Genomic DNA, 26,533 nt, shown 5'->3' on the forward strand with positions numbered 1-26,533 from the left:
AATAAATAGTATTCATGGCCAATTTAGAATACATGTGCTATATTTTCTCATTAAGCATACAGAAAATGAAAACATAAAATTATTGTGAAACAAAAGTGACCAAATTTAGCTCTAACAGTTATAGTTGCTTTTCCCTTCAGAGGATTACAAATCAGAGATACAGTAACCACTTTGAGGGTTACCCTACAACTTGACAGATTAGGATAGGTGAGATAGGGAGAACTGTAACAAGTCCCAGGCAAGAGAGAAAGCTAATGGAGATGGCAAGGAGTTGTGATTTTAATTTATGGGTGATGAGTGTACTTTTAGGTTTTTTTTGTTTTGTTTTGTTTTGTTTTGTTTTGTTTAATTTTTATTTATTTATGATAGTCACAGAGAGAGAGAGAGAGAGAGAGGCAGAGACACAGGCAGAGGGAGAAGCAGGCTCCATGCACCGGGAGCCCGACGTGGGATTCGATCCCGGGTCTCCAGGATCGCGCCCTGGGCCAAAGGCAGGCGCCAAACTGCTGCGCCACCCAGGGATCCCTACTTTTAGGTTTTGATACCAAATAACAGAGTCATTTCAGAAAGATGAAACAGAAGATGACTTGAGCATAGTGTTAGTTCCGCCAAGGATGGGTGGGATCTACTAACACGAACTCATCCATTCGCTATTAAAGTTTCTTAGAATTACATGCATCTAATTTAATTTTAAAAGGAATTTTTTTTTCGTTTGTTTTGGCTTAACTTTATTTTGTTTTTATATTAGGTATAATTTTGATTCTTGGAGAGAATTTTCTTATTTAGATGAAGAAGAAAAAGAAAAAGCAGAATGGTATGTATGTAAGGTACTAATAAAGGAAGATATTTGGTTCTTTGTTGTGATGATGAATAAATATACTACATATATTTTCTTAAATAATTTTCTCTGTGTATCTGTTTTTGAGTTTTTTAGTAGTATTTTGAGACCCCATCTCACAAGTTAAATACTTTTAACATGAATATTCCCCCAAAAATCAACCAAAATTAACATTAAGTAGAACACCCTTTAACTAATGTTAATAGTGACATGGCATTTTAACCTCAGTAATTTGTTTGCAATATTTTCTGTTTTTTAGTCGTGATGAGAGGAGATGGATTGAAAAGCAGAACAGAGCAACAAGGGCACAAAGAAAAAAAGAAGAGATGAACAGAATAAGAACATTAGTTGGTAAGTATAATTAATATTTTTTAAAAGGTTCTTTAATCAGATACTAGAAATTGAAAAAGTTAACCTTTTTCTCTGGTAGACAATGCATATAGCTGTGATCCAAGAATTAAAAAATTTAAGGAAGAAGAAAAAGCCAAGAAAGAAGCAGAAAAGAAAGCAAAAGCAGAAGCAAAACGGAAGGAGCAAGAAGCTAAAGAAAAAGTAAGAGGACATCTTATGAAACTAAGATGATGAAGTTGGGCTTTAAGCATTCATAAAATCTTCAATCTTCAGATCTATGTAAAAAGCTATAATTTTGAGGGGTGTTGGGATCCCTGGGTGGCGCAGCGGTTTGGCGCCTGCCTTTGGCCCAGGGCGCGATCCTGGAGACCCGGGATCGAATCCCACATCAGGCTCCCGGTGCATGGAGCCTGCTTCTCCCTCTGCCTATGTCTCTGCCTCTCTCTCTCTCTCTCTCTCTGTGACTCTCATAAATAAATTAAAAAAAAAAAAATTTTAATTTTGAGGGGTGCCTGGGTCGCTCAGTCGGTTAAGTGTCCAACTCTTGATCTCAGAGTCATGAGTTAAGCCCTGTGTTGGGCTCCATGCTGGGTGTGGAGCCTACTTTAAAAACAACTACTATAATCTTGAAGTAGAGAATTAGGTGTTGTGTGAATAAATCTTAATAAGTTGATACCATTGATAATTACAGGGATATTCCTTACCAGCAAATTCTTACTAAGCAGAAGGATGTCGTATATATCCTTTGATACTATGCTTATTTCTAGGGACACCTAGGTGGCTCAGCGGTTGGGCATCTGCCTTTGGCTCAGGACATGATCCTGGAGTTCCGGGATCGAGTCCCGCATCAGGCTCCTACATGGATCTCTCATGAATAAATAAATTAAATTTTTTTAAAAATACTATGCTTATTTCTAATGGGCCTATTTTACATTTCTAATAAATGTAGAACTGTACCAGCTGCTTTTCTCAGTTCAACCTTCAGTCTTCCATAAGGTGACATGTCCCCTTTTTTCCTAATTTATTTTAAGGTTGATTTTTTTAAATACGATTATAGATATTTAGAAATTCTAAGTTTCGTATTAAAATGATTTTATTTTCCATTATTAAAGCAAAGACAAGCTGAGTTAGAAGCCTGCTCGGTTAGCTAAAGAGAAAGAAGAGGAGGAAGTTAGACAACAGGCATTATTGGCGAAGAAGGAAAAAGATATCCAGAAAAAAGCCATTAAGAAGGAAAGGCAAAAACTTCGAAACTCCTGCAAGGTACGTCAGATTGTGACTGAACCAACACTAGGTAACAAATCTAATTGCTGAGTAGACTTAAGAATTTTTCTTTTCTTCCACTGTGCAAACATATGCTGTTTGACACATTTTATCTTATTTAAACTTCTTAAATAATTTAAATTCACTTTTTAAAAACTTTACATGTGCATATTTCAGTAGGCAACTGTGGTAATTGGGTTTTTTTGACATAAACATCGTGTTTATTTTCAAACCTAAAAATAATCTTGTTCAATTATTCTAATAGTCTGTATTTATGTCTTTGATTATTCCAGTAATGTCTTTGTGTGGTTGATTTATTCAAATTAGGATCTAAAGAGGATCATTACAGAGGCTTCAGTTGTGTCTGTGACAGGTCCCCCCACCATCACCACCTCTCTTCCTGTTTCTCATTGCCGTTCATTTGTCGAAAAACCAGATCATTTGTTCTGCTAATGTCCCAGACTTTGGTTTTGGCTGGTTGCTTCCTTATTGGAGTTAAGTCTATTTTTATCTTAGAAAAAGTTCTTTTAGAAGTTAATCTTGGGTTCTTTTTAAGGAGCTTAAAGATTTCACTTTTATCAAAATATTGTTTGGGAGAATACTAGTATTTTGCATTCAGATAGTTTTCACTAAAAAATACTGACCAAAAAATCCCAGAAGTTTTCAAATGTAGTTATGCCCAAGAGCTGTTCTTACAATTTAAACTGGTAGAGACCGGTATTGTTTTTTATCAAATAGCACTAAATGAATAAATTAATGAACGCCAAGGTATAGGGAGAGGTTGCCATACAGTATTATGTACTATTCCACGGAGTTAACTTCAGCGAGTGTGTAAGTGCTTACTGTGTGTGGAAACATTCTCTTCCATGTCACCGTCCAGAGGCCCTAGATATTGGATATATATTTTAATTTATACCATCCTGAATCTTCACTTAATAATGTAATTGAAATTAACCTGCCCCATCAGTAAGCTTTGAAAACGGTTCAGTCAAAATAAAAGCACAAGTGGCCTCTTCAGGCTTTTGGTCAGCAAGAGGAAATAAAATAGAAAAAAAAATGAAGTATTTTCCTTGGATTTCACCCAGGAAATTATTTTGAGAAGGATGCATTGGATCATAGTGATAAAGTATGTGTGAGAGCAAACTACCTGGGTTTGAAGTCATTCTCCACCAGACACTTAACTGTCTGTGGGCCCTCGGGAGGTTACTTTTGTGCCTCAATTTCCTCATCTATACAGTAGCTCAACAGTACCTAGTAGTAGAGTTGTGAAGTTTATTTTTTTTTAATATTTTTACTTATTCATGATAGAGAGAGAGGCAGAGACACAGGCAAAGGGAGAAGCAGGCTCCATGCACCGGGAGCCCGACGTGGGACTCGATCCCGGGTCTCCAGGATTGCGTCCTGGGCCAAAGGCAGGCGCTAAACCGCTGCGCCATCCAGGGATCCCCTGAGTTGTGAAGTTTATATGAGATTATTCACATGCAGTATTTAGCACATTTGGCATATGAGAAATCTGTAAAAACTTAAAAAGGCTAATTAGAAAATAGAAAGTGTGAATAGTACCTAGACATGATGCATAAATGAGGGTTAAGTGTTCTGGCATTAGGTAACTCTTTTATTGCTCTTTTCTAGCAGGAGTTCATGGATTCATCAGATAGCTGGTGAGCACTTATTATGTGCCAAGCACTTAAAATTTATGTACATATAATGATATGGTCTTTGCCTTCTAGAAATCTGGTTAATGAGAATTAAAACCAAACACATTATGATGAGCACTAGGATGAGAAAGTACCACAAGAATGGTAGTCAAGGCAGGCTTTTGGATCTGGTAGGATTTAACCAAAGCAGTATATGTATGAGATCAGAGATAAGGGATGTCAGGGAACACAGAAAGAAGGCAGAGATTCAGGAAGCACCCAGACAAGAGGCAGCTGAAGAGGTAAGGAGCCGGGTCCTGAAGGATTTAACAGGTAACCCAGGCATCCCGAGTATGGTGCCTTCAGCTGAGAGGGTCGGAATAGAATAGGAGGAAATGAATGAGTATTTAGGAGATAGACGTGGCTGCTGCCTGTGTGCCATTGATCATATTTTGGAGGTGGTTAGTAAAGGAGGATTTACATAGTCCTGGTTTCCTGCGTGGAGCACTAGGTGGATGATGGTGTAATTGAATGAAATAGGAAACAAAGGAAAAAGCTGAAAGGAAATGAGTTCAGTCTCCTGCCATTTCCACCTGTACCAGTTGACTTTAGTTTAGAACATGTTGAGCGCATTGAGATGCTCAGGTAGTAATTATGAGTAGGTGGTTGGGCGTACAAGCCTGGAGTTTGAGTGGGATCTCGAACAGTCTTTATCTCAATGCCACTAGGAACCATGTGAGATCACCAAGGAAAAGGATTAAGAGGGAGGAGGATGGAGGATGCAAACACCCTACTTAAAATACTGATAAACAGGCAGCCCTGGTGGCCCAGTGGTTTAGCACCGCCTTCCGCCTGGGGTGTGATTCCAGGGTCCCGGATCGAGTCCCACATTGGGCTCCCTGCAGGGAGCCTGCTTCTCCCTCTGCCAGTGTCTCCGCCTCTCTCTTTCTCTCTGTCTCTCATGAATAAATAAATAAAATATTTAAAAAATAATAAAATACTGATAAACGAAGAGGAGCCAGGGAAGCAGTGACCAGGCAGGTAGGAAGAAAATCAGTAGTGCTTCTGGACACTAGAGACGGGTCAACAGTAAAAGCAGCATTGGGACCCTCATAAGAGCCAGACTGTGTGGATTAAGGAAACATGGAAAAGTGAGGAATGGGAGACATTGAGCACAATCTTAAAATTTTTCTAATATGGGATCCCCGGGTGGTTTAGTGCTGCCTTCGGCCCAGGGCGTGATCCTGGAGATCCAGGATCGAGTCCCACATCGGGCTCCCTGCATGGAGCCTGCTTCTCCCTCTGCCTGTGTCTCTGCCTCTCTCTCTTTCTCTCTGTGTCTCTCATGAATAAATAAATAAAAATAAATAGATAAAAAAGATAATGTAATGTGTTAAGGAATAGGAGGGATTAGAATTTTTTTTAATTTCACATTTAAAATTTTACAGTTCAGAGGATCCCTGGGTGGCTCAGCGGTTTGGCGCCTGCCTTTGGCCCAGGGCGTGATCCTGGAGTCCGGGGATCGAGTCCCACATCGGGCTCCCGGCATGGAGCCTGCTTCACCCTCTGCCTCTCTCTCTCTGTGTGTCTATAATTAATTAATTAAAATAAAATAAAATAATAAAATAAAATTTTACAGTTCAGCACAAAGATAGAAGAGGCAGCCTAACAGAATTTTGAGTCGTCATACAAAATTTAAGTGGTTCTCTGAGGAATCATCCTGACTTATACCATCCAGAGATCTTCCACGCCATCACCTTTTTTGTTTTGCCCTCCCCCGTCTTGGTAACGGCTCTGTGTTGCGGGCAGACCGGGAGAGCCCCGGAGTGTGGTTGGTAATGGTCAGAAGGCCACGCATTCCATCCACCTAGGAATCTCTTGAGAACGTCATGCTCTGCATTTGTGTTTATGGACATGTGCTTCAGTGCTGGTAGATAAAAGATGAAAATGTTTGTGTTTGTGCCTCTAGGCCTGGAATCACTTCTCTGATAATGAGGCAGAGCGGGTTAAAATGATGGAAGAAGTGGAAAAACTTTGTGATCGGCTTGAACTAGCAAGGTATAACTAAGTGCTGCTGAAGTCTTGCTGTGGGCTTAGGATACAGTTTCATCCCCTTTTTTCCTTTAGCTTACAGTGCTTGAATGAAACACTCACATCATCTACAAAGGAAGTAGGAAAGGCTGCTCTGGAAAAACAGGTAATAGAACACATCACTTCTACCTTTATTTAGCATTTGATTCTGTTCATAGTGTTGCTTTCACTTAGTATTTCCCCACCTAACATATAAATTACGAGTAACAGCAAAGAATCTTTTGTGTCCCCCAGTATGTTTTGCTTCCAGTAAGTGCTCGTTACTTTAACTGGATTTAGCTAGGAGTTGTTACCATGGATGGTGTTGGATTTGTGGTATCTAGCACATTATAGTTTTTTCAGTCATTGTTAGAAAAATTAATGTTTTGATTTCTCCTTGAACATCTTTGTAGGACAGTAACATTTAGGACCAAAAGAAATCTTTGTTCTGTCTGGTGTTCACCTTTTATTTTACAGGTGAGGAAACAGGCTCAGAAATTCAATTCAGTGTAACAAGTATTAGTACCTACAATATACAGCACTATGTGTAGGTTGTTTGGAGGAAAGCCTAGTGCTGTTGCTGCTCCAGAGGAGTTTAGGAAGTTACACTGAAGAGAAAAGGCCTGAGGACCAGAAGATGGAGGGTCTGCAGTAAATGCTGTAGGCTAGACAGGAAGTGCCCAGTGCAGGGCACAGTGGTCAGGCAAGGCTCAGTGAAGGGCTGGAGCCTGGCTTTTTTTTTTTTTTTTTTAAGATTTTATTTATTCATTCATGAGAGACAGAGAGAGAGGTAGAGACACAGGCAGAGGGAGAAGCAGGCTCCCCACATGGAGCCCAATGTGGGGCTCGATCCCAGGACCTTGGGACCATGCCATGAGCTGAAGGCAGACACTCAACCTCTGAGCTACCCAGGCGTCCCATTGATCCCATCTTGAAGGATAGACAGTGCTAAGATGAAGGTCAGAGGGAAGCATGAACCGTACCATAGAGGGCGGAGCAGGAAGAAGTGAGAGATAAAAATGGTGAGGAAAAGTAGCGCCCAGTTAAGGTTTTTAATACCATAACTGTTTTCCATTACTGGAGATAAATTGAGTAGCAAAGGGTTAATGTGCTATGAATCTGGCATTTGCTGGCAAGATGTGCCTGGACAAGTGGGACTAGTTAAAAGATTCTCACTAGGACTTGGGCTGTGAGAGGTGAGGAGAGTCTGGAGCCACTGGCACTGGGTGACTAGTTCTGAGGAATGGACGGGGGAAATGAGTCACAGATGACCCCAAGAGAGCTGTGGACAGAGGCAACAAGGCCCATTAAAGGTTTTATTACTTGTGCACATGTTTAAAGGTTGCCTGGACGTAACAATGTAACAGGTGAAAGGTCAAGATAAAACAGGCCACTTTCTAGGTCATTACCTTTTCGTAGAGAATAAATGAGGTTATCTTCTGAAACAATGGATATGAGCTTAAAGAGAGCTTTGAAATGACCCTTATGGGTGAATAACCCAGTGACTGTATACTTGATAAGTAGTGTCCAACGCAAGTAGAAGTCACACAACACGAACACAAGACAGGTCAAGTTGAGGGTGGTCCTTGGTTCCTCAAGCAGAGCTATGCAGCCTGGAAGCCCGAGTGAGGCAAAGCTCGAGAGAGAAGCTGATGGCCCGTCCTGGGGTTGGCTTGGGAGGCCTGTAGGACGTTGTTAGGAGGGTACTGAGAAGTGAGAACCAGAGCGTAGCAAGATGTTTTAAGTCCCTGACTTACCTGTGGTATTTGTGTAGATAGAAGAAATAAATGAGCAGATTAGAAAAGAGAAAGAGGAAGCTGAGGCTCGAATGCGACAAGCATCCAAGAATGCAGAGAAATCAACTGGTGGAAGTGGAAATGGCAGTAAAAACTGGTCAGAAGATGATTTGCAATTACTAATTAAAGCTGTGAACCTCTTCCCTGCTGGAACAAATTCAAGGTACTGGTCTTAATGAAACTTCTTTTTCTTAAGTGATTTTATTTATTCATGAGAGAGAGTGCGCAAACAGGAGGGGCAGAGGGAGAAGCAGACTCCCACCGGCCTCCTCAGCAGGGGAGCCCACACAGGGCTCAATCCTGGGACCCTGGGAACATGACCTGAGCCGAAAGCAGATATTTAACCGGCTGAGCCACCCAGGTGCCCCTGTTGACACTTCTCTTGAGCACAAACTGGAGCCTGGGGGAAATGCAGACAACACCCAAATAACATTGGTTACAGCAGAAACTTCCAGGGCTATGCTTGAGTCTAGACAGACTGTGGTCCGCTGAGTTCAGTGCCACAGTAAAAAGTGTGAAAAGCAGAGTACATTTTGAACCTGCAGGTTTTTGCAGTTTACATCACCAATTTCTCAGGAAATTAAAGATTATGAGACATAAACCTTGACTCTCACACTGGCTTACTCCACCATGGCTAGTACTGGGGACTAGGTTGTGTTCCAAAGTTAGTCAGTCTTAATCCTTCTTTCTTGCTTCCCACCTCAAACTGGAACTTACTGCAAAGTCTGAGTTTAGAACTCAAAAGAAGGGACGCCTGGGTGGCTCAGCAGTTGAGCATCTACCTTCAGCCCAGGGTGTGATCCTGGGGTCCTGGGATCGAGTCCTGCATCCAGCTCCCTGCATGGAGCCTGCTTCTCCCTCTGCCTGTGTCTCTGCCTCTCTCTCATGAATAAATAAAATATTTATTAAAAAAAAGAATCCTCAAAAGAAGCCTTTGAGATCCAGCCTCCCTCTTTCTGTAGATGAGGAAACAGACTGTTCACAGAATTTGTGTCCAAATGGCAGTACACACAAATGTAGGATTTCGTTTCTCTTGGTTTGTACACAGGTATCAGTAAGGTTTTTTTATAGACTTGAAACCAAGATTATATACAATTGGTTTAAACATATGAAAAGCAAGAGGTATTATAGTCCAGATGGTAATAATGAGACCACCAGTTTAAAGCTAATTCTGTATTAGATATCTGGGTCATTCTAAATTTTATTTGGGCATTTTTACCCTTTAACTTACTATATTGATGTCTCTAGATGGGAAGTTATCGCTAATTATATGAACATACACTCTTCTTCTGGAGTCAAGAGAACTGCCAAAGATGTTATTGGCAAAGCAAAGAGTCTTCAAAAACTTGGTGAGCGAATCAATTTCTTTGCTAACTATAATAAATATTTTTAAAATCTATGCAATTTAATGAAAGACTAAATGAGAACTGTAATTTTCATGTTTCAGACCCTCATCAAAAAGATGACATAAACAAAAAGGCTTTTGATAAATTTAAAAAAGAGCATGGAGTGGTGCCTCAAGCCGACAATGCAACACCTTCAGAACGATTTGAAGGTAATGGTTTTTCTTTAGAAAATGCTAGCCATGGGGGATCCCTGGGTGGCGCAGCGGTTTGGCGCCTGCCTTTGGCCCAGGGCGCGATCCTGGAGACCCGGGATCGAATCCCACATCGGGCTCCCGGTGCATGGAGCCTGCTTCTCCCTCTGCCTGTGTCTCTGCCTCTCTCTCTCTCTCTGTGTGACTGTAATAAATAAATAAATAGATAGATGATAGATAGATAGATAGATAGATAGATAGATAGATAGATAGATAGATAGATAGATAGATAGAAAGAAAATGCTAGCCATGTGCTCACACTGTGATAATGGAAAGCAAGCATATCTAGGACATTCACAGATTGACTTCACCCAACACCACTGTGAACTGCAGTTCTTCCGTTTCAGATGCGTTAGCGGAGGGGCTGGGTTCGTTTAACAAATTTTGCTAATCAGTATTAAAGGATATTTAGGGGGCCAGCTGAAATTTGAATGAGGTCTACAGACTAGATAATAGTATTTTATCAAGCTTAATTTCCAGACTTTGAAAAATACCCTATAATTAAGGAAATGTTCTTAAGGAAAAATGAGGGAGTAAAGAGCATCATGTCTACAACTTAACATGGTTCAGAATAAATTACCTCTGTTAATATAGAAAAAAAGCAAGCATGGTAAAGATTATGTTCAGATTTGGGGAATCTGAGTAACATGTACAGGGGTTATTTCAAAATTAAACTTAGTTAAAACCTGTTAGGGTGCTGACGTCTCGGTGTTATAGCTAATTTGATTACCTTGGACTAATGTGCTTCAAACTGTAAATTATGGCCCATAGATGGGTCACAAATAGCAAATATCAGAGTGCATTCATTATACCTTATTTTAAAAAGTGGGCATTATTTGTAAAACTTTTGTCCATGTTTTACATGTGCATTTAGGGTGTGTGACTCTTTTCTGTGAGTAGTAACAAAAATGTAGAAAGTTCTATTTCACTTGCTACATTTGTGAGCCACCAATCTCTTCTCCCCCCTAAACTAATCTTGGGATATGCTTTCCAGGTCAGTTCCAAATATGTTTCGGCATTAACTAACTCTATGTGATAACCTATCCCTGTCCTCTAAGTCCCACTTTTCCTGTATTCTTAATCTGGTACTATCCCAAAATTTCAGTATTAAAGAGGCTTATTTTGTATTAAAAAAAAATCACACTGTGATTGCAAAAATCAGTGTTTCTGGGGTTTTTTTTGTGTAGGCTGGGCATTATTTAGGCGGTTTTAAGGTAAGTCACAAAGGGAAGTTCCAGAACACGCAGAGGGCACTCTAAAGGGAGTTTTCCTCTCCCTGTGTCCTCTCCCTGTGTCTTTGTTCCCAGAGAGGAAATGAGTTCAATCTGTGGTGTTAAATGTGGGCCTGAGACCAATGAAAAGAAATTCCACAAAGGGCTTCCTGGAATTAAAAGCTGACTTCAGCTTTTTAACAATTTAGCATTTTCATTTTCCTACAGAAATGTGATATGTAATACTTACATCCTTAGGAAGACCTACATTTTCTGATACCTGTAGGTCTTGTCAAGCACAAAGAGGTTAGTTTAGTAGAGTAGTAGCTCCAAAAGAACTTGATGGATGGATGTGAAAATGCCACACTGGAACACAGAATCTAATGCCCCTGGAGCACTGAAGCCTTGGGCGTTTAATTTTGCTAGGTTCTTTCCTCCAGTATACAAAGAGAATGTTTTTCAGGGTCTCACCCACCTAAAGTTTGAGGCAGCTCTTATATGACTTGTGCTTTTTTGAACCAGTGTGGTAGGATATTTATTAGGTTGTAAGAGACCAGGAACATAAGGCAGATATTTGAGATATTTTAGGGAATGTGAGCTATCCTAAAAGTTTCTTCAAAATTACCACAGATTTGAATAGATACCTGTGCACCAGAAGACTCCCCCGGGAAGGTGCTGCAACAGAATTTTCTTTTTTTTTTTTTTTTTTTTTTTTTCAGAATTTTCTATCAAAATAAGAGGTTTCAGGAGATCCCTGAGTGGCTCAGTGCCTGCCTTTGGCACAGGGCACGATCCTAGAGTCCCGGGATTGAGTCCCGCGTCTGGCTCCCGGCATGGAGCCTGCTTCTCCCTCCTCCTGTGTCTCTGCCTCTCTCTCTCTCTATCATAAATAAATAAATAAATCTTAAAAAAAATTTTTTTTGAAATAAGTGGACTGGCTTCTCTGTACCACTTTCTTTAAAAAATAAATAAAATAAGAGGTTTCAAATAGAAATTTTTCTTGAACAGGCCCATGCACAGATTTCACCCCTTGGACAACGGAAGAACAGAAGCTTTTGGAACAGGCTTTAAAAACATACCCAGTAAATACACCTGAAAGATGGGAAAAAATAGCAGAAGCAGTGCCTGGCAGGACAAAGAAGGACTGCATGAAGCGATATAAGGTGATCGACTTTTCAGAGCTTATGGATTTGATTCCATTACCATTTAAATTATATTCCAAAGAAATGACAAACCTTGAAGCTTTCTAGCCTGGCAGTTAGTAAAAATAAGCCTTTCCATTGGTGTCTTAATTATAGATTTACCCAATGAGAATGTTTTACATAATTGTACCAAAGCAAATATTAGGAAAGTATGCAAATTCTGACAACATCTTAAACTAACACCTTTCTCCCCTCTTAGGAACTTGTCGAGATGGTAAAAGCAAAGAAAGCTGCTCAAGAGCAAGTGCTGAATGCAAGTAGAGCCAAGAAATGACTTATGACAATCTTTGTTGTGTGTGCATTTTTATAATAAAACTGAAAATATTGTACAAATTTTCATTCTTAAGATTATAGTGATGATTTGAAAGTGTGATGTACCATTCACTGTGGTGGTCTTATCCTTCCAAAGTCTGATGCAGTAGTTGTTCACTCAAATTTCCAAGTACATGTTTTTATTTTTTTCTTTAGGGACTGGTAGCTTAAAACTTGCAGATCAGTTAGCTTTATAAATATACATGTCCAAAATATTTAGAATAGGAGCATTTTAATCACGAAGCCAGCACATGTTCCTGCGAATCTGGTTAAAGTCTGGCAGTTGTTCAATGGGACCTAAGGATTAAAAGAAGACAGAAAGTGAATAAAAGACCAGTACTTAGGCACTCTGTGCGGAGAGAACAGGAGCCGGGCTTACCAACAGCAGCAAGAGCTGGACTCTTATCATAAATATATTTGGTGCACACTTCTTGAATTGTCTCAGCATTTACAGCCTGAAATAGAGAAGATACCGGCATTCAGAGTTTTTTATGGTAAAGACAAAGTCTATACCTGGAACTTTTTAGAACTAAAGCAGGGATTTAAGATACATACTTTTCAGCTTTTGTAACAAGGAACTTTTCTACAAGCCCCTATAGTATCTAGAGACTACTCACATCAATTCTTGCTTCAAGCTCAGGGATGGGAATTCTTCTGTTATAGCATAACATTTGCCTACCAATATCTTCACAGATTGGAGTGGAACCTGTTTAAAAACAGAAGGAAAAACTAAATATTGGAATACAGATCAACCATATGAGAACAGAATTAGGTCTTTATTCTTACCGTCAAGCTGCAACAACATGTTTGTTTTCAGAAGATTTTTGGCTCGTGCAACTTCACTTTCAGTTATACTTGTACAGAGTCGCATCCTAAAACCATTTGGAAAAATCAGAATGTCAAGTAGTTTGAAAATGTTATGTGCTTTTTGAATTAATGTCTTAAAGATATGATGCTGTAGTCCACATCCTATACCAAGACATAGAAGTGATTAGGACTTCAACTCGGTAGCTACACACAAGCTAAAATATCATGGATTCTTTTCCCAGGATCATTAATCTCTCAAAAGTAGTATGATTACAGATAGCATTTCAATATAACATGAAAATAGGCTGACCACATTTTGAGAAATGTTACAATCGTTTTGAGACTTCCCAATCCCCATGCTAGGATCTGACATGCTAGAGGATGGGTCTGGAGGCCACTAGTTTCTCAAAAGAATCCAGCTGAATCTAATAATTACCCAGTTGATGAGATTTATAGACCTGTAAGCCATTTCAGAATGGTGGAGGAGAGGAACCAGAGCTAAGAAAAAATTTTCCAAGCAGCATCAGACTTTCTGTCTCTGTCTCAAGGCACTAGTTCGGAGTAAAACAATACATTTTTCTTTTAGCAATGACAACTTTGGATTCATTTGCATAACACCACCTTTCCAAGACAGATAACTTATAGACATACTTTCCAAACAAACTTTTAGGATCTCCTTTCTTAAGTAATCTGTTTAAGGATTAAGAATTTCCTCTAGTTAAGTCTGCTACACATGAGACTTAGATCTTTAAAAACATGGCAAACACTGCTATTCTTCAGTCTTATTCTCTTGATTAAATGCTGACATCATCAAAACCAATCACCAACCATGTGAGGCGGAAACTAGTTTAAAAGTGTGAATTCTAAGCAAGATTCATGTTCTCACCATTCTTTTTGAACAACATGTAGCATGTCCGCAATGGTGGCTGGTTCACAAACCATATAGATTCCCCATAATCCTGTATCTGTGTAGGAAGTGTTGAAGGATTGGAAGCTATGACAGAGGTTGCCATGACAGGTGAGTTGGGCCAGCTTGCTAGACAGATTCTGTAAGGAAAAAATTTGTCCAAGACATCTATAGGTATATGTGCCCAAATTACCAGAAAGAAAAATGAGTCCTATGGCAAATAGTGAATGCCCCCCAGAGACTGTTTGTTTCATCTAGCAACATCTCAACAAGAACTTAAAATTCAAGGAGACTTAAGTCCTCAGAAAGTCACGATGTAAAAGCAGTGAAATCTTTTAATTAACATAGTAGCCCCACCACCTCTAACGTAATTCACTGCTGTTATCAACCCAATTTGCAGGGCTCCTGGCTGTGTATGCTTAAAGATTTGAAAATCTATTACATGTGAATCCTAAGATATTTATATGAACTATTTTCTGCTGAAATCTTGAGTACAAACATACTTTGTATTTTGAATTTTAGAAGAGTTACAAAAATAGTACAAGAAATTCCCTTTATCCAAATTCCCTAAGAACTGTTACTTCACCATGTTTATCATTAACAAATTTTCTCAGCTGTTTGAGTACAGAGATCTGATTTTTTACCCTTAAATGTTTTGTGTACACGTCTGAAAAACAAGGAAATTAGCCTCCATACAGAATATTAACATTGATATGATACTATTAGTGCATTCTATCCTTATTCAAATTTTACTACTTATCCAACTTACAAACTTTATTATATACACACAAAAAATTTTTTCTGGCCCAGGACACAATCCAGGATCAGTTTATTTATTTTTTTAATAATAAATTTATTTTTTATTGGTGTTCAATTTGCCAACATACAGAATAACACCCAGTGCTCATCCCGTCAAGTGCCCCCCTCAGTGCCCGCCACCCAGTCACCCCCACTTCCTGCCCTCCCCTTCCACCACCCCTAGTTCATTTCCCAGAGTTAGGAGTCTTTATGTTCTGTCTCCCTTTCTGATATTCAGGATCAGTTTATATTTTACAAGTCTAGTCACAGTAAAGTTCCACCTTGTCATTTATTATGGAAAATCATTTTTAAAATAACTTACCATTCCTCCCCCAAAAGAGCGATCCCAGTTGCCAATGAGTGTGTTTGCAACCATGAGACAGATTGTATCTGGATGTGCCCAACCAACGGCCTCAACAGCTACTGCAAGATGTGCCAAAGGCATCTTGTCGTCCCTCACTCGAATCTAGTTAGGAAACAAAACAAAACTCCAGTTAAGCCTGCCACTGTTTAATAGGCTTAATAAGAAAGAGGATTTAATCATGCCACCACCATGTTACATTGAACAATCTAATCTGGAAAAATTTCTTGGGTTCTGGAAAGAACACCTCACCAAAAGGTCTCCAAATGAAATACTACAGACAGCCACCAGAGGACTGATGACGTGGTCAAAAAGTATTAGGTTATTTCACTGGTAGAAATCAGTACTATTCTAATACTGACATAACAGGCTTATTTTTGTGCCACTGATGCTACACAGCCCTGTGCCTCTACCAACATCAGACACCTCTCTCCATGTACTTTCAGTATCATCCCTAATGTGGCAAAGGAGGCCTCTGATGAGCTTCAGGCTACAGCTGACAAGTAGCCAATTCTCACAGAAATATACTGTGGGCAGAACTTAACCAGGAGTAAACCCAAGATGAAAGTCAAAATTTGGGGCATTTTAAGAATAACATTTTTATACCTCACAATATATAAATGGGCATAGCGTCAAAGAAAAAGCACAAAAAGCAAATTACAACATTTCTCTCAAAACCGTGCTTCCTTAGGAAAGAGAGGTGGTTAATAATATGGAATATAAGCACGTGAATACAACCTCTTCCCTTTTTTTTTTTTTATAATGTTTTAAAATTTTTTATTCATTTATTCATGAGAGACACAGAGAGGGAGAGAGAGGCAGAGACACAGGCAGAAGGTGAAACAGGCTCCATGCAGGGAGCCCGACATGGGATTCGATCCTGGGACTCCAGGATCACACCCCGGGCCAAAGGCAGGCACCAAACCGCTGAGCCACCCAGGGATCCCACCTCTTCCCTTTTTAATTTAAGCCTCTGGTTTCTTCCATTTTACTCCTGTTAGAAACAAGCACATTTTGTATACTCATTCATAAATACAACACAAGAAACCCAAAGGGCTAAATATAAATACTAGCTAAGGAGGCTCGCCCTACCTCACTTCCTGTGAATTTGCAGGGAGGCAGAGCTGGTATTTCTCCTTTGTGTGTGGACAAAGAATCACCAAAATGAAATTTTGCTAACTCAAGCAGTTCATCATGGGAAACTCCTAAATTGAAGGAAAATATTTCATATATCTAGTAGCAACACAACCTAAAGCAGACAACTAACTGCCAAGCTTTGTTAGTAAGCTCAAGGTGGTATAATGTGCTTAAAGCCATTAAAGAGTAAGCTCACAGCACACTTTCCTTGCTATTATAAGGTTAGGGGTTGCACAGCTTTCTTAGTCTGTAGAATAATTAACAGTTTTCATCAACATAAATTCACAGCTGAAGATGGTAAATACGACATTCCATACAAAATCATGTTAAGTTACTTAAAGTCCCAAAATGCAAATTAGCAAAAACACTTTTCAGTACTTTTTAAGATTTACTTATTCATTCATTCATTCATTCATTCATTCATGATAGATACACACACACACACAGAGAGAGAGAGGCAGAGACACAGGCAGAGGGAGAAGCAGGCTCCGTGCTGGGAGCCTGACGCGGGACTCGATCCCGGGGCTCCAGGATCACGCCCTGGGCCAAAGGTAGGCGCTAAACTGCCGAGCCACCCAGGGATCCCTCAGTACATTTTTTTAAAGTGGAAAAGAATATAAATATGAGTGTTCTCTGAGCTCTGCTATCAGAATTCAGGAATAAAATAATTGCATCTAAATTTCTGAATAAATCCAGAGCTATCCAAATATTCACTGCTGGCCATCCAAAACTTGAGAAGAATAGGTTCTATATACATGACTATTCAAACTCATGACCCAAACACAGTCAGTGAAGGATTCTTAAACACAAAGACAAATTTAGAAAACAAATTTAGGTATGCAGCAAGTGCTTTAAAAAATATTCCTCCGGGGATCCCTGGGTGGCACAGCGGTTTGGCGCCTGCCTTTGGCCCAGGGCGCGATCCTGGAGACCCGGGATCGAATCCCACATCGGGATCCCAGTGCATGGAGCCTGCTTCTCCCTCTGCCTGTGTCTCTGCCTCTCTCTCTATCATAAGTAAATAAAAATTAAAAAAAAAAAAAAATTCCTCCAAGGGTTCTTCATAGGAAACATTCCTTTAGAATGTAAAAGTACAACTTACACCCATATTTCCCAAACAAATCTGGTACAAAACAAGACCATGTATGATTGATTGCATGTTTTCAGAAGCACTGTGTAGGAGAGCCACCCTGGCTATCAATCCAGAGGGTGATGAAACACCAGGAAGACCCTGGTGTCCCAAGAATGACAAGCAGAGAGTGAAAAATCATGGACGTGCACACAGTTCTCAGCACCTGACGACACAAACTTCCACTGTTTTATTACTAAGTTCACCTACAGTCCTCCTGATTGGACATTTCAGGTGCTCAGTTCCTGCTCCAAAACCTCTGCGTTTCCTTATCCATAACGCAGGGAGCCAGTAATTTTTTTTAACAAAGCTAGTTCTGGTCTTTTTCACTGAATTTAAGACGCAGTTGTTTATAAGGTTCATCATTTATGTACCAAGATAGATTGCCGATAATTCACATAGGACAGGCCATTAACTGTAAGATATCCCAACTCTAGCAATGTCAAAATGAACCCATGAACTATGATAAAACCCGCTGTGTCCATATGCCACCAACAATAACAGAGACATTCCAAAGAGCACAGTGGTTGAGGCTTCCTCTGTCTTCCTGTTTCTCAGGCAGTTTCAACTGTGGGCTCCACCCCCACGCCCCCACTCAGCACCAGCCATTTTAGAATTCTCCTGAGATTCTCTTAAATTCTCTTGAGATAGAGGGAACTGCCTACTATTACAAAGGTCACATGATTTAGTTTCAGAGGCCAATGAATAACATGTTAGAGATATACTTAACCATCATTTTCATTTTCTCTATTATTCCCAAGTAATTAGCACAGAAATCTATCCAAGGCAACTAGATTTTTAATTTACTATCATTTCTAAAAAGAGAAATTAAATTTACACAAAAGAACACCGTCTATCTTTGTCTTGCCCTAAAAAGACCAAGAGTAAATAAACTGGAAACCAATAAAATATACTGTTTGCCTAAATTCAGACTGCCAGGAAATCCAGCAGAATCTAACAGGAATTTTCTTCCATCCACTGGCTTCAAAACCCATCCCCAAGGAAGCCTTGTCCTAATGCCGTCTGCATGTTTGGGTTCCCATTAAACACTCTCATGGTTCCCTATAAACTTCCCTTTCTCAGTAACTACATCTACTGAGTGAATGAACAAATCAAAGGATGAACAACATACCCATTTCATGCCTGACCAAGGATGAAGTTGGTTCTCAATAATTTAAAATCTCAAGAGATTCCCAAACTCTAACACACCTTCTTGCAAATGCCATTAACTCCCAGTTTGTTCATTTGCCCCTTTCCTTGCAAGTAAATTCCATTATGTGTGTACACCTACGTAAATTTTTCTATTAAAAAACTTCTACTGAAGAGAAGACAGGAAAAGTTGATTTCCAGTGCTCCACATTTCCTTTAAACAGCATATCAAATAATTTGCTTGGTAAATAAAAAATCCCAAGACATATCCCAACAGGATCCAAGTAATAAGCACATCACTCTATGTGTTTCAAACAGACAGAGGGACGCCTGGGTGGCTCAGCGGTTGGGTGCCTGCCTTTGGCTCAAGTCATGATCCCAGGCTGCGGGATCGAGTGCCATGTTGGCTCCCTGCAAGGAGCCTGCTTCTCCCTCTGCCTGTGTCTCTGCCCCCGCCCCCTCTCATGAATAAATAAATAAATCTTTAAAACAATAAGAAATAAAATAAAACATAAAGAAATTTAAATCAACTAACCTCCAGCAGCAGCAAGTACTATTCTTGGCCCCTTATAATGTGTGGTTATATAATCCACCAAGTCCTTACGATTTATAGATCTGTAAATGGAGTAAGAATAGCAATATAAAAGAAAACTAAAAGGCACTGATCTTCACATAATACACACCTCACATTAAATTGGCCCTTAAAGCCTCTAAGTTAAATGGCAGTCAGAAATGAGATAAAGGTAACAAGTATCAGAACAAGTTCAACTTTTTTATATCAAAAAAAAAAAAAATCCAATACCATCACTTGTTATTTCAGTAGTAACCATGAGCCCCTGATACCTGAGAGTTAGGTGGGGCTAAAATATAGCTAACTAGTTTCATCTGGAATATCAGGGAAGAAAAAAGTACATTTTGAAACACACTTTTTGAATGTTTCTGAATGTTCATTTTCAAAACTCAAATTTTTCTCCAAAAAAAAAAAAAAAAAAAATCCTGAGAATTTTACCTACTTGATATTTTCAGTTGGTCCCAAAATTGTCCGTCCAAGTGCAGTATTTTGATAAGCTGTGGCATGAAGATAATCAAAAACAACTTCCTGTAAATTGGTTTCAACTTCCTGCATCTCTCTAAGGATTACTCCACGTTCACGTTCAATCTCTGCTTCTCCCAATGTGCTGTTTTGTATTATATCAGCAAGAATTTCTACAGCTAATTGAAAATAAAGCAAGAAACACCAAGAATCTTAATTTTCAATATTAAGATTAAACTAGCATCAGAAACCACGACACTGATCATCCTTCGATTCTGACTAAATAATTAAACCACAAAGAAACAAATTTTTCTATACATTCAATATACCTACAAGGACACTATTAAAATTAAAAATATAAAACATAGGGCAGACCGGGTGGCTCAGCGGTTTAGCGCCGCCTTCGGCCCAGGGTGTGATCCTGGAGTCCCGAGATCGAGTCCCACATCGGGCTCCCTGCATGGAGCCTGCTTCTCCCTCTGCCTGTGTCTCGACCTCTCTCACTTTCTCCCTCTCTGTGTCTCTCATTAATAATTAAATAAAATCTTAAAAAAATTTTTTTTTAATTTCTTTACTGCAAACTTTTGTTCCTTTTAAGTTCACTTTAAGGGGCCTTGTCTCAGAAGCAATTAGGTTACATTCCAACTATCATTAGTTACCTCTAGACTGCCCTCATTTTGCCCATGAGGAAAAAAGACTGCCACACCAAAGTATGTTGGGGCAGAAATCATGACCAAAGGAAGGGAAAAAATTATCTGCAAAAATCAAATAAAAACCATCTGTCCAGACGAGAACCAGAGGCCATGTGGGTGCCCAAGAGCCCAAAGACATGGGAGGACAAGGAATCCTGTGTGAAGACTCTATTTTATGTAGAATTGGTAGTCTGGACTGGTATTTGTTCAAGTGGGAGTTCAAATTCCCTGGAATTTGTTTTAATCAGAATCTTTTTAACATATGTTTGATATTCTATGTGTTTAGTACATGTATTTAATTTGTAAATATACCTATCCTGATGTATAACCAAATCTCTTACCGACAAGGATGGGTGATCATGGACATTTGGGAAAGCCTTAGTCTGAATATCTTGTTATGACCTCATACACCAGGCTTCACCCAACAGAGGGGATAAAAACCGTAAGCAAACTCCCTGAAAGAGCTACTTCAGAGAGCACTTCCGATCAAGAAGGTTCCTGGCTTTTCCACTGCACTGGCAGGGGCTCTGTCCTTCCCAACCGGAAGCCAGGAGGAAAAAAGTGGTTTCTCCCTTGTCTTGTCCTCTCTCTAGCCCTCTTTTTTTGCTTTCCCTGCTGTTTCCTGTGTAAAAAGAGAGGGATGAGCTAGAATAAACAACCCTTTAGAGCAGCCTGGTCTACCCTCTGTTGTTAATCCCTAACTAGTCCTAGAGTAAAACATTTCTGAGGAAATCATTAAGAATCTTACCAATTTTTTACAAGTCAAACCAAAACATGCTCCCCACTATTGTCATTTTAATTGGTTATAATGCAAGTTAAACTACCATGTTATAAAATTTTTATTTTATTTACTTGCAGGTGGTAGTTTGTTTTTGTATAGAACAGGGAAATTAAAAAAAAAAAAAATGCTCCTAATAACCAGAGCAATTAGGCAAGAAAATGAAATAGAAGGTATCCAAATTAGAAACAAGCAAAGCTGTCATAACATACATTGAAAACCCTAAAGATTCCATCAAAAAAAAAAAAAAAAAAAAAAAAACTTTAGAATGAATAAATCCAGTAAAGTTGCAGGATGCAAAATCAAAATATAAAAACCTGTTGCATTTCTATACAATAATAACAAACTAGCAGAAAGAAAAACTAAGAAAACAATCTCATTTACAACTGCATCCAAAAGAAATATCCAGGATTAAACTTATGAAGGAGGTAAGAGACCTAAACTCTGAATATTACAAGACATTAAGGAAAGAAACTGAAGATGACACAAGTAAATGGAAAGCTCTTCCATTGGGATTGGGAGAATATTCAAATGCCCATCACTAACCCAAGCAATCTTGGGTTGGGAGAATATTCAAATGCCCATCACTAACCCAAGCAATCTACAGATTCAATGCAATCTCTACCAAAATTCCAGTGGCACTTTTCACAGGATTAAAACAAAGAATCTTAAAATTTGTATCAAACCACAAAACGTCCCAAAGAGCCAAAGCAATCTTGAGAAAGAACAAAGCTGGAGACATCATACTCCCTTCCCTTCAAACTCTATTACAGAGCTACAGTAATCAAAACAGTATATATTGGCATAGAAATAGATACACAGAAGAATAGAACAGAGAACCCAGAAATACACCCACACATGTATGGTCAATTAATTTACAACAATGGAATCAAGAATATGCACAGGAAAAGGACAGTTTCTTCAATAAATGCTGTTGGGAAACTGGAGAGCCACATCCAAAAGAATGAAACTATCATTATCTAACACACTACACAAAAACTAACTAAAAATGGGTTAAAGGCTTGAACATTAAGATCTGAAACTATACAACTGCTAGAAGAAAACATAGGCAGTAAAGTACCTTGACAGAGGTCTTAGCAATTTTTTTTATTTTTATTTTTTATTTTTGAAACTGACAACAAAATAAAAAACAAGTGAGACTACATCACACTAAAAAACTTCTGCACTGCAAAGGAAATCATCAACAAACTGCAAAAGCATTAAAACTGTTTCACTACACACATAAGGATCTGGAAAAAGTATTTTTGAAACAAGTGCTAGAGCCTGGTTTGTACGAGTCTTGCAACTTACAACTATTTGATATCATTTGTCATACTTAGAGAATAAAAATAAAAAATAGGTGCCCCCTCACCCAGAATTTGATTTTTTTTTTTCACATTTCTAAGGGTTACTCTTTCACAACAGACATAGTAAAAACAGTACTAGAGTATTTTTGAACCTGTGGAAATTACCTAACTGCAGTATACATAGTGACAATACCTCTTGGCAAATCCTTAGAGAATGCTTTGGCATAATACACAGTCTGCTCTCTGGAAGTATAGGCATTGAGATGAGCACCCATGTTTTCAATCTCAAGTTCCAGATCTAATTGGGATCTCTTTTTAGTGCCCTGAAACAAAGAAGAAGACGAAAATTATGATACCTTCCTTTCTTTCTCACCTATTCTAAGCACTTCAGACAACGAATTTGAGGACATAAGCATCATCAGTTTCATGCAAGGACCGACTCTGATTCCTAAAATGCATCGGGTCTCAAAAACAATGGTATACTTTCAGATAACCCTTACATGCCAAGAGAAAATCCTTGTTTCAACTCTACAAAGCAAATTTCAGTAATTATTTCAGGTAATTATCCTGGAAAAAAAAAGATTAAATACATAAAACATACTATACTATTAGGGGTGCTTGGGTGGCTCAGTCCATTGAGCATCCGACTTCATTTCAGTTCAGGTCACGATTTCAGGGTCATGAGATCAAGCCCTGTGTGGGGCTCTGCGCTCAGCCAGGAGTCTGCTGGAGATTCTCTCCCTTTGCCCCTCCTGACCCCAGGCGCACACATGCATTCTCCCTCTCAAATAAATCTAAAAAAAAATACATATGTACACAAACCAGGCTACTGAAGTAGTTCTCTTTGCCTCAGAATGAGATTTTGTGCTTGATGCCTCTTAAAGAAAATTCATAAAATCTTACAACTTGCCTTGAAAGCCATATGCTCCAAAAAGTGAGCAGTGCCATTATTCTTCTCATTTTCATATCGACTTCCGGCGTCAATCCAGAGCCCAACCTTAATGCAGTCAAGGAAAAATTAAATAAAACATCATTTTCTTTATGGGGGGGGGGGGGGGGAATAGGAAGTGGAGAGAGAGGGCAGGCTCCTTCCTTTTATTGGCAAATGCTTTCCAGTCCTAACACTAAAGATTTTTTTACTTCAGTGGATTGACAACACATTCCAGTGGACGATGAGATTTAAAAATGTTGGTCTTTGGGCTTTTCCTGGAAGCTAAAGTTATCCACTTGCCAATTTTACTGAGGACCCAGATTTGTAGCCCAACTTGTTAGTACAGCCAACGGACAACTACAGTTATAAAGAACATCAGAGACTGTCAGGAAATCTAGGTTCAAATCCTGGCTCTGTCATGTCTTAGCTCTGTGACCTTGGAAAAAAACATTTAACTTTGCTCAACTTGCCCCTCAATTGGGTGTGATTATGCCTACTACAAAGGACTGAAGATCAAACAGGACAATCTATGTAAGAACAGCTGGCACAGAGCAGCCTAAAGAACCTGCTTCTTGGGCAGCCCGGGTGGACCCTGCCGTTTTCAGCCCAGGGCGTGATCCCGGGGTCCGGGATCGAGTCCCGCGTCGGGCTCCCTGCAGGAGCCTCCTTCTCCCTCTGCCTTTGTCTCTGCCTCTCTCTGTCTCTTTCATGAATAAATAAAATCTTAAAAAAATAATAATAATAAAATAATGTGTTTCTTGGGACGCCTGGCTGGCTCAGTGGTTGAGCACCTGCCTTCAGCCCAGGGCCTGATCCTGGAGACCCGGGATCGAGTCCTGCGTCGGGCTCCCTGCAGGAGCCCTCTTTCCCCTCTGCCTGTATCTCTGCCTCTCTCTCTCTGCGTCTCTCATGAAGCAATAAATAAAATCTTACAAAAGGAATCGACCTGCTGTCCCCAGAGAAGGGGTCGCCGTCATCACGTACCGTGCACGTCGAGAGCCCAGAGTCCTCGGAGGCCACTCGGAGTCCATTGTCCAGACGCGTTACTCGCGTCTCAGGAACATTCAGAACCACCTGGGGAGCAGCCTGTGTACTTCTCCAGCGACTCCCTCCTAAACACAGCGACTGGTCGGGGGGGAGGAGGCGAGGCCGTCACTGGCCCGACCCCGCGCGCCGCTCAGAGCGCCAAGTCCGCCCCGGGGGCCCTCGTCTCTCCTCCACCCCCGCCGCCTCGGGGCCTCGCTCCGCACTCCTGCAGCCCGCACCTGGCGCCCCTCCTGCCCAACCCTTAGGGGAAAACCAGAAAGGACCCTCACGCGGAAGAAACCGCTTTTTATTTCAGCGCCTCCCCCAGAAACCTTTCCTATTCGGAGAGGAAGCCAAGGAGGCGCTGCGGGGCTGCGGGGCTTCGGGGCCGCTGCGGGGAGGGGAGGAGGGGAGGAGGGGTCGCTACGCGCGGCGCGGGCGCGGTTCCGGGCAAGCGGGACGCCCTGGACACGCACGAGGGGAAGCGAGGCGGCCGCCCGCGGCCCTGGGGGAGTGAGCGGAGGCCCCGCGGCGGCGGGAGCTCAGCCTCGGGCTCAGAACTCCGCTCCGGCTCTGAAAGGCGGCTCCGTGCCACCACGGCCTTCAGGGCCGACTCCCGCCCGACCGGGCCCCTCACCGGCAGGCCGCGCGCGGGCGGCACCCACACACGCGGAGGGCGGCTCGCCCTCCCGGCGGCGCCTCCGACCGCGCGCCTCTCCGCGAAGGCCCAGGGCCGCCGCCGCGCTGCGGAGAACAGCCGCCCCCGGGCCGCCGCCGACACCGCCGTCACCGCCGTCACCGCCGCCATCTCCGCTCGGGACCGCGAGGGGGATGTGCTTCCGGGGTCGTGACCCGAGGCCCGTGGCAGAGGCCGCGCCCCGCCTTCCGGCCGCGGCGGAAATGACGCTCCCTGGAGCGCCCGGGAAGACGCGGAGCGGGGCCTGCGGCTGGGCTCCCGGCACGAGCCGTCGGGTTAGCGGGAATGCGGGAGCCCCTGTGGCGCGGGAGGCTCCGGGGTGGAGCAGCTCAAGGTCGCCGCTGCGACCCATTGTCCCATCGGCCGTGGACTTGGTTAAGCCCAGGGCAAGCGACCCCAGACTGTCCCTAAGGAAGAGACACGGTGGTCGCGGCGGGAGGGTGGGTCGTCGACCTACTCCCTCTTCAGCCTTTTAGTCTGGTTCACTTCGTGCCACAGAGATTGCTCTTGCTGAGGCCACTGCTTGCTTCGCCGTGGAGGCTTCACGGACCGTGTCTCACGGCCCTAAAGGCGGAACGTCGTAGATCGGAAATTTTCCTCCTCCTTTTCACAGTTCCTTCTTTACTTTCTCAGGCAGTTCTTTACTCACAGATCACTTAATGAAACTAAAGTAATAAGCGCTGGGGCACCTGGGTGGCTTCTGCCTTTGGCTCAGGTCATGATCCCGGATCCTGGGATCGAGTCTCGCGTCGGGCTCCCTGCATGGGGCCTCCTTCTCCCTCTGCCTGAGTCTCTGCCTCTCTCTGTGTCTCTTATGAATGAATGAATTAATTAATTAATTAATGCTTTAAAAAAATAAAGTAAGCACTCTCCTAACTGCTATTCTTATGCGCATTTACAGATGTGGAAATTAAGGTAAAGTAAATGGCCTGAGGTCACCATGCCAACAAGAGGCGGTCTGGCTGCAAAGCCTGTGCTATTAAATTCTGAACCCTTTGCCCTGAAAGTTGGTGTTCTGTAGCCTGACGGACCTGGGCCTCTTCTGCACACTCTCCCCAACAGTTTCTATTCCCACAGGACTTCCCGGTCTATCTGGAGGCCTTTCTCCTGAGCACCAGGCCCAGGACTCAGCATTCAATGACTAGAAAACTGCACCTGACTCCCCTACTGGCAGCTCAAGATCAATTTGTCCAAACTTCAGTTCCTCTATGTCCAATGCAAAACAGCCAAGGAGACTTACGATCATGAAGACATCCACACCAAAAACCTGGATCCGAGCCTTACCACCTCTCTTTTCTCCTCTCTGCATCCAACTGACACAACCCTCTCCTGCCTCTTGAATCTGTTCCAGCCCAGTGGTCACAGTTTTTCAGATTGTTGTCCAAAGGATCTTTTTAGAATGCAACTTTTAGCACGACAGTCCTATTATGAGAATTCCTCCAGTAACTCTGTGGTCAGGATAAAGTGGAGGCTCCTTAGTATAGGGCAGATAGGGCCCTTAATG

The 26,533-nt window shown here is 41.3% G+C and overlaps 2 protein-coding genes across 2 annotated transcripts in view; one reads left to right on the forward strand and one right to left on the reverse strand.

The window, feature by feature from the left end:
• DNAJC2 (DnaJ heat shock protein family (Hsp40) member C2) overlaps positions 1-12,304 on the forward strand; it is a 35,018-nt gene extending 22,714 nt beyond the window's left edge. Inside the window, 12 exon segments of the mRNA XM_038562778.1 lie at positions 749-814; positions 1,098-1,189; positions 1,269-1,390; positions 2,302-2,325; positions 2,327-2,452; positions 6,059-6,147; positions 6,217-6,286; positions 7,934-8,118; positions 9,204-9,304; positions 9,403-9,510; positions 11,772-11,926; positions 12,165-12,304. Of these exon segments, the coding sequence (XP_038418706.1) occupies positions 749-814; positions 1,098-1,189; positions 1,269-1,390; positions 2,302-2,325; positions 2,327-2,452; positions 6,059-6,147; positions 6,217-6,286; positions 7,934-8,118; positions 9,204-9,304; positions 9,403-9,510; positions 11,772-11,926; positions 12,165-12,239 (1,213 nt within the window). The 3' untranslated portion in view covers positions 12,240-12,304.
• PMPCB (peptidase, mitochondrial processing subunit beta) lies at positions 12,252-25,143 on the reverse strand. The gene is made up of 13 exons (XM_038562779.1): positions 24,970-25,143; positions 24,291-24,431; positions 23,286-23,372; positions 22,569-22,698; positions 19,579-19,777; positions 19,101-19,180; positions 16,243-16,355; positions 15,112-15,255; positions 13,971-14,131; positions 13,064-13,149; positions 12,895-12,983; positions 12,657-12,732; positions 12,252-12,574 (listed from the first exon to the last, which is right to left on the reverse strand). Exons 1-13 carry the CDS (start codon positions 25,138-25,140, stop codon positions 12,510-12,512), a joined length of 1,542 nt encoding a protein of 513 aa, XP_038418707.1. The 5' UTR covers positions 25,141-25,143; the 3' UTR covers positions 12,252-12,509.
• Positions 25,144-26,533: the final 1,390 nt, after the last annotated feature.

Source organism: Canis lupus, chromosome 18 (assembly GCF_011100685.1).
Source record: "Canis lupus familiaris isolate Mischka breed German Shepherd chromosome 18, alternate assembly UU_Cfam_GSD_1.0, whole genome shotgun sequence".
In the NCBI taxonomy this organism is placed as follows: domain Eukaryota; kingdom Metazoa; phylum Chordata; class Mammalia; order Carnivora; family Canidae; genus Canis; species Canis lupus.

Coding starts and splice junctions, on each gene's coding strand:
- PMPCB (XM_038562779.1), bottom strand. CDS start 25,140: ATGGCGGCGGTGACGGCGGTGACGGCGGTGTCGGCGGCGGCCCGGGGG. Junction 24,432..24,969: donor CGCCCGCGCGCGGCCTGCCG/GTGAGGGGCCCG, acceptor CCCCCCGACCAG/TCGCTGTGTTTAGGAGGGAG. Junction 16,356..19,100: donor AGTACTTGCTGCTGCTGGAG/GTTAGTTGATTT, acceptor CCTTCAATTTAG/GAGTTTCCCATGATGAACTG.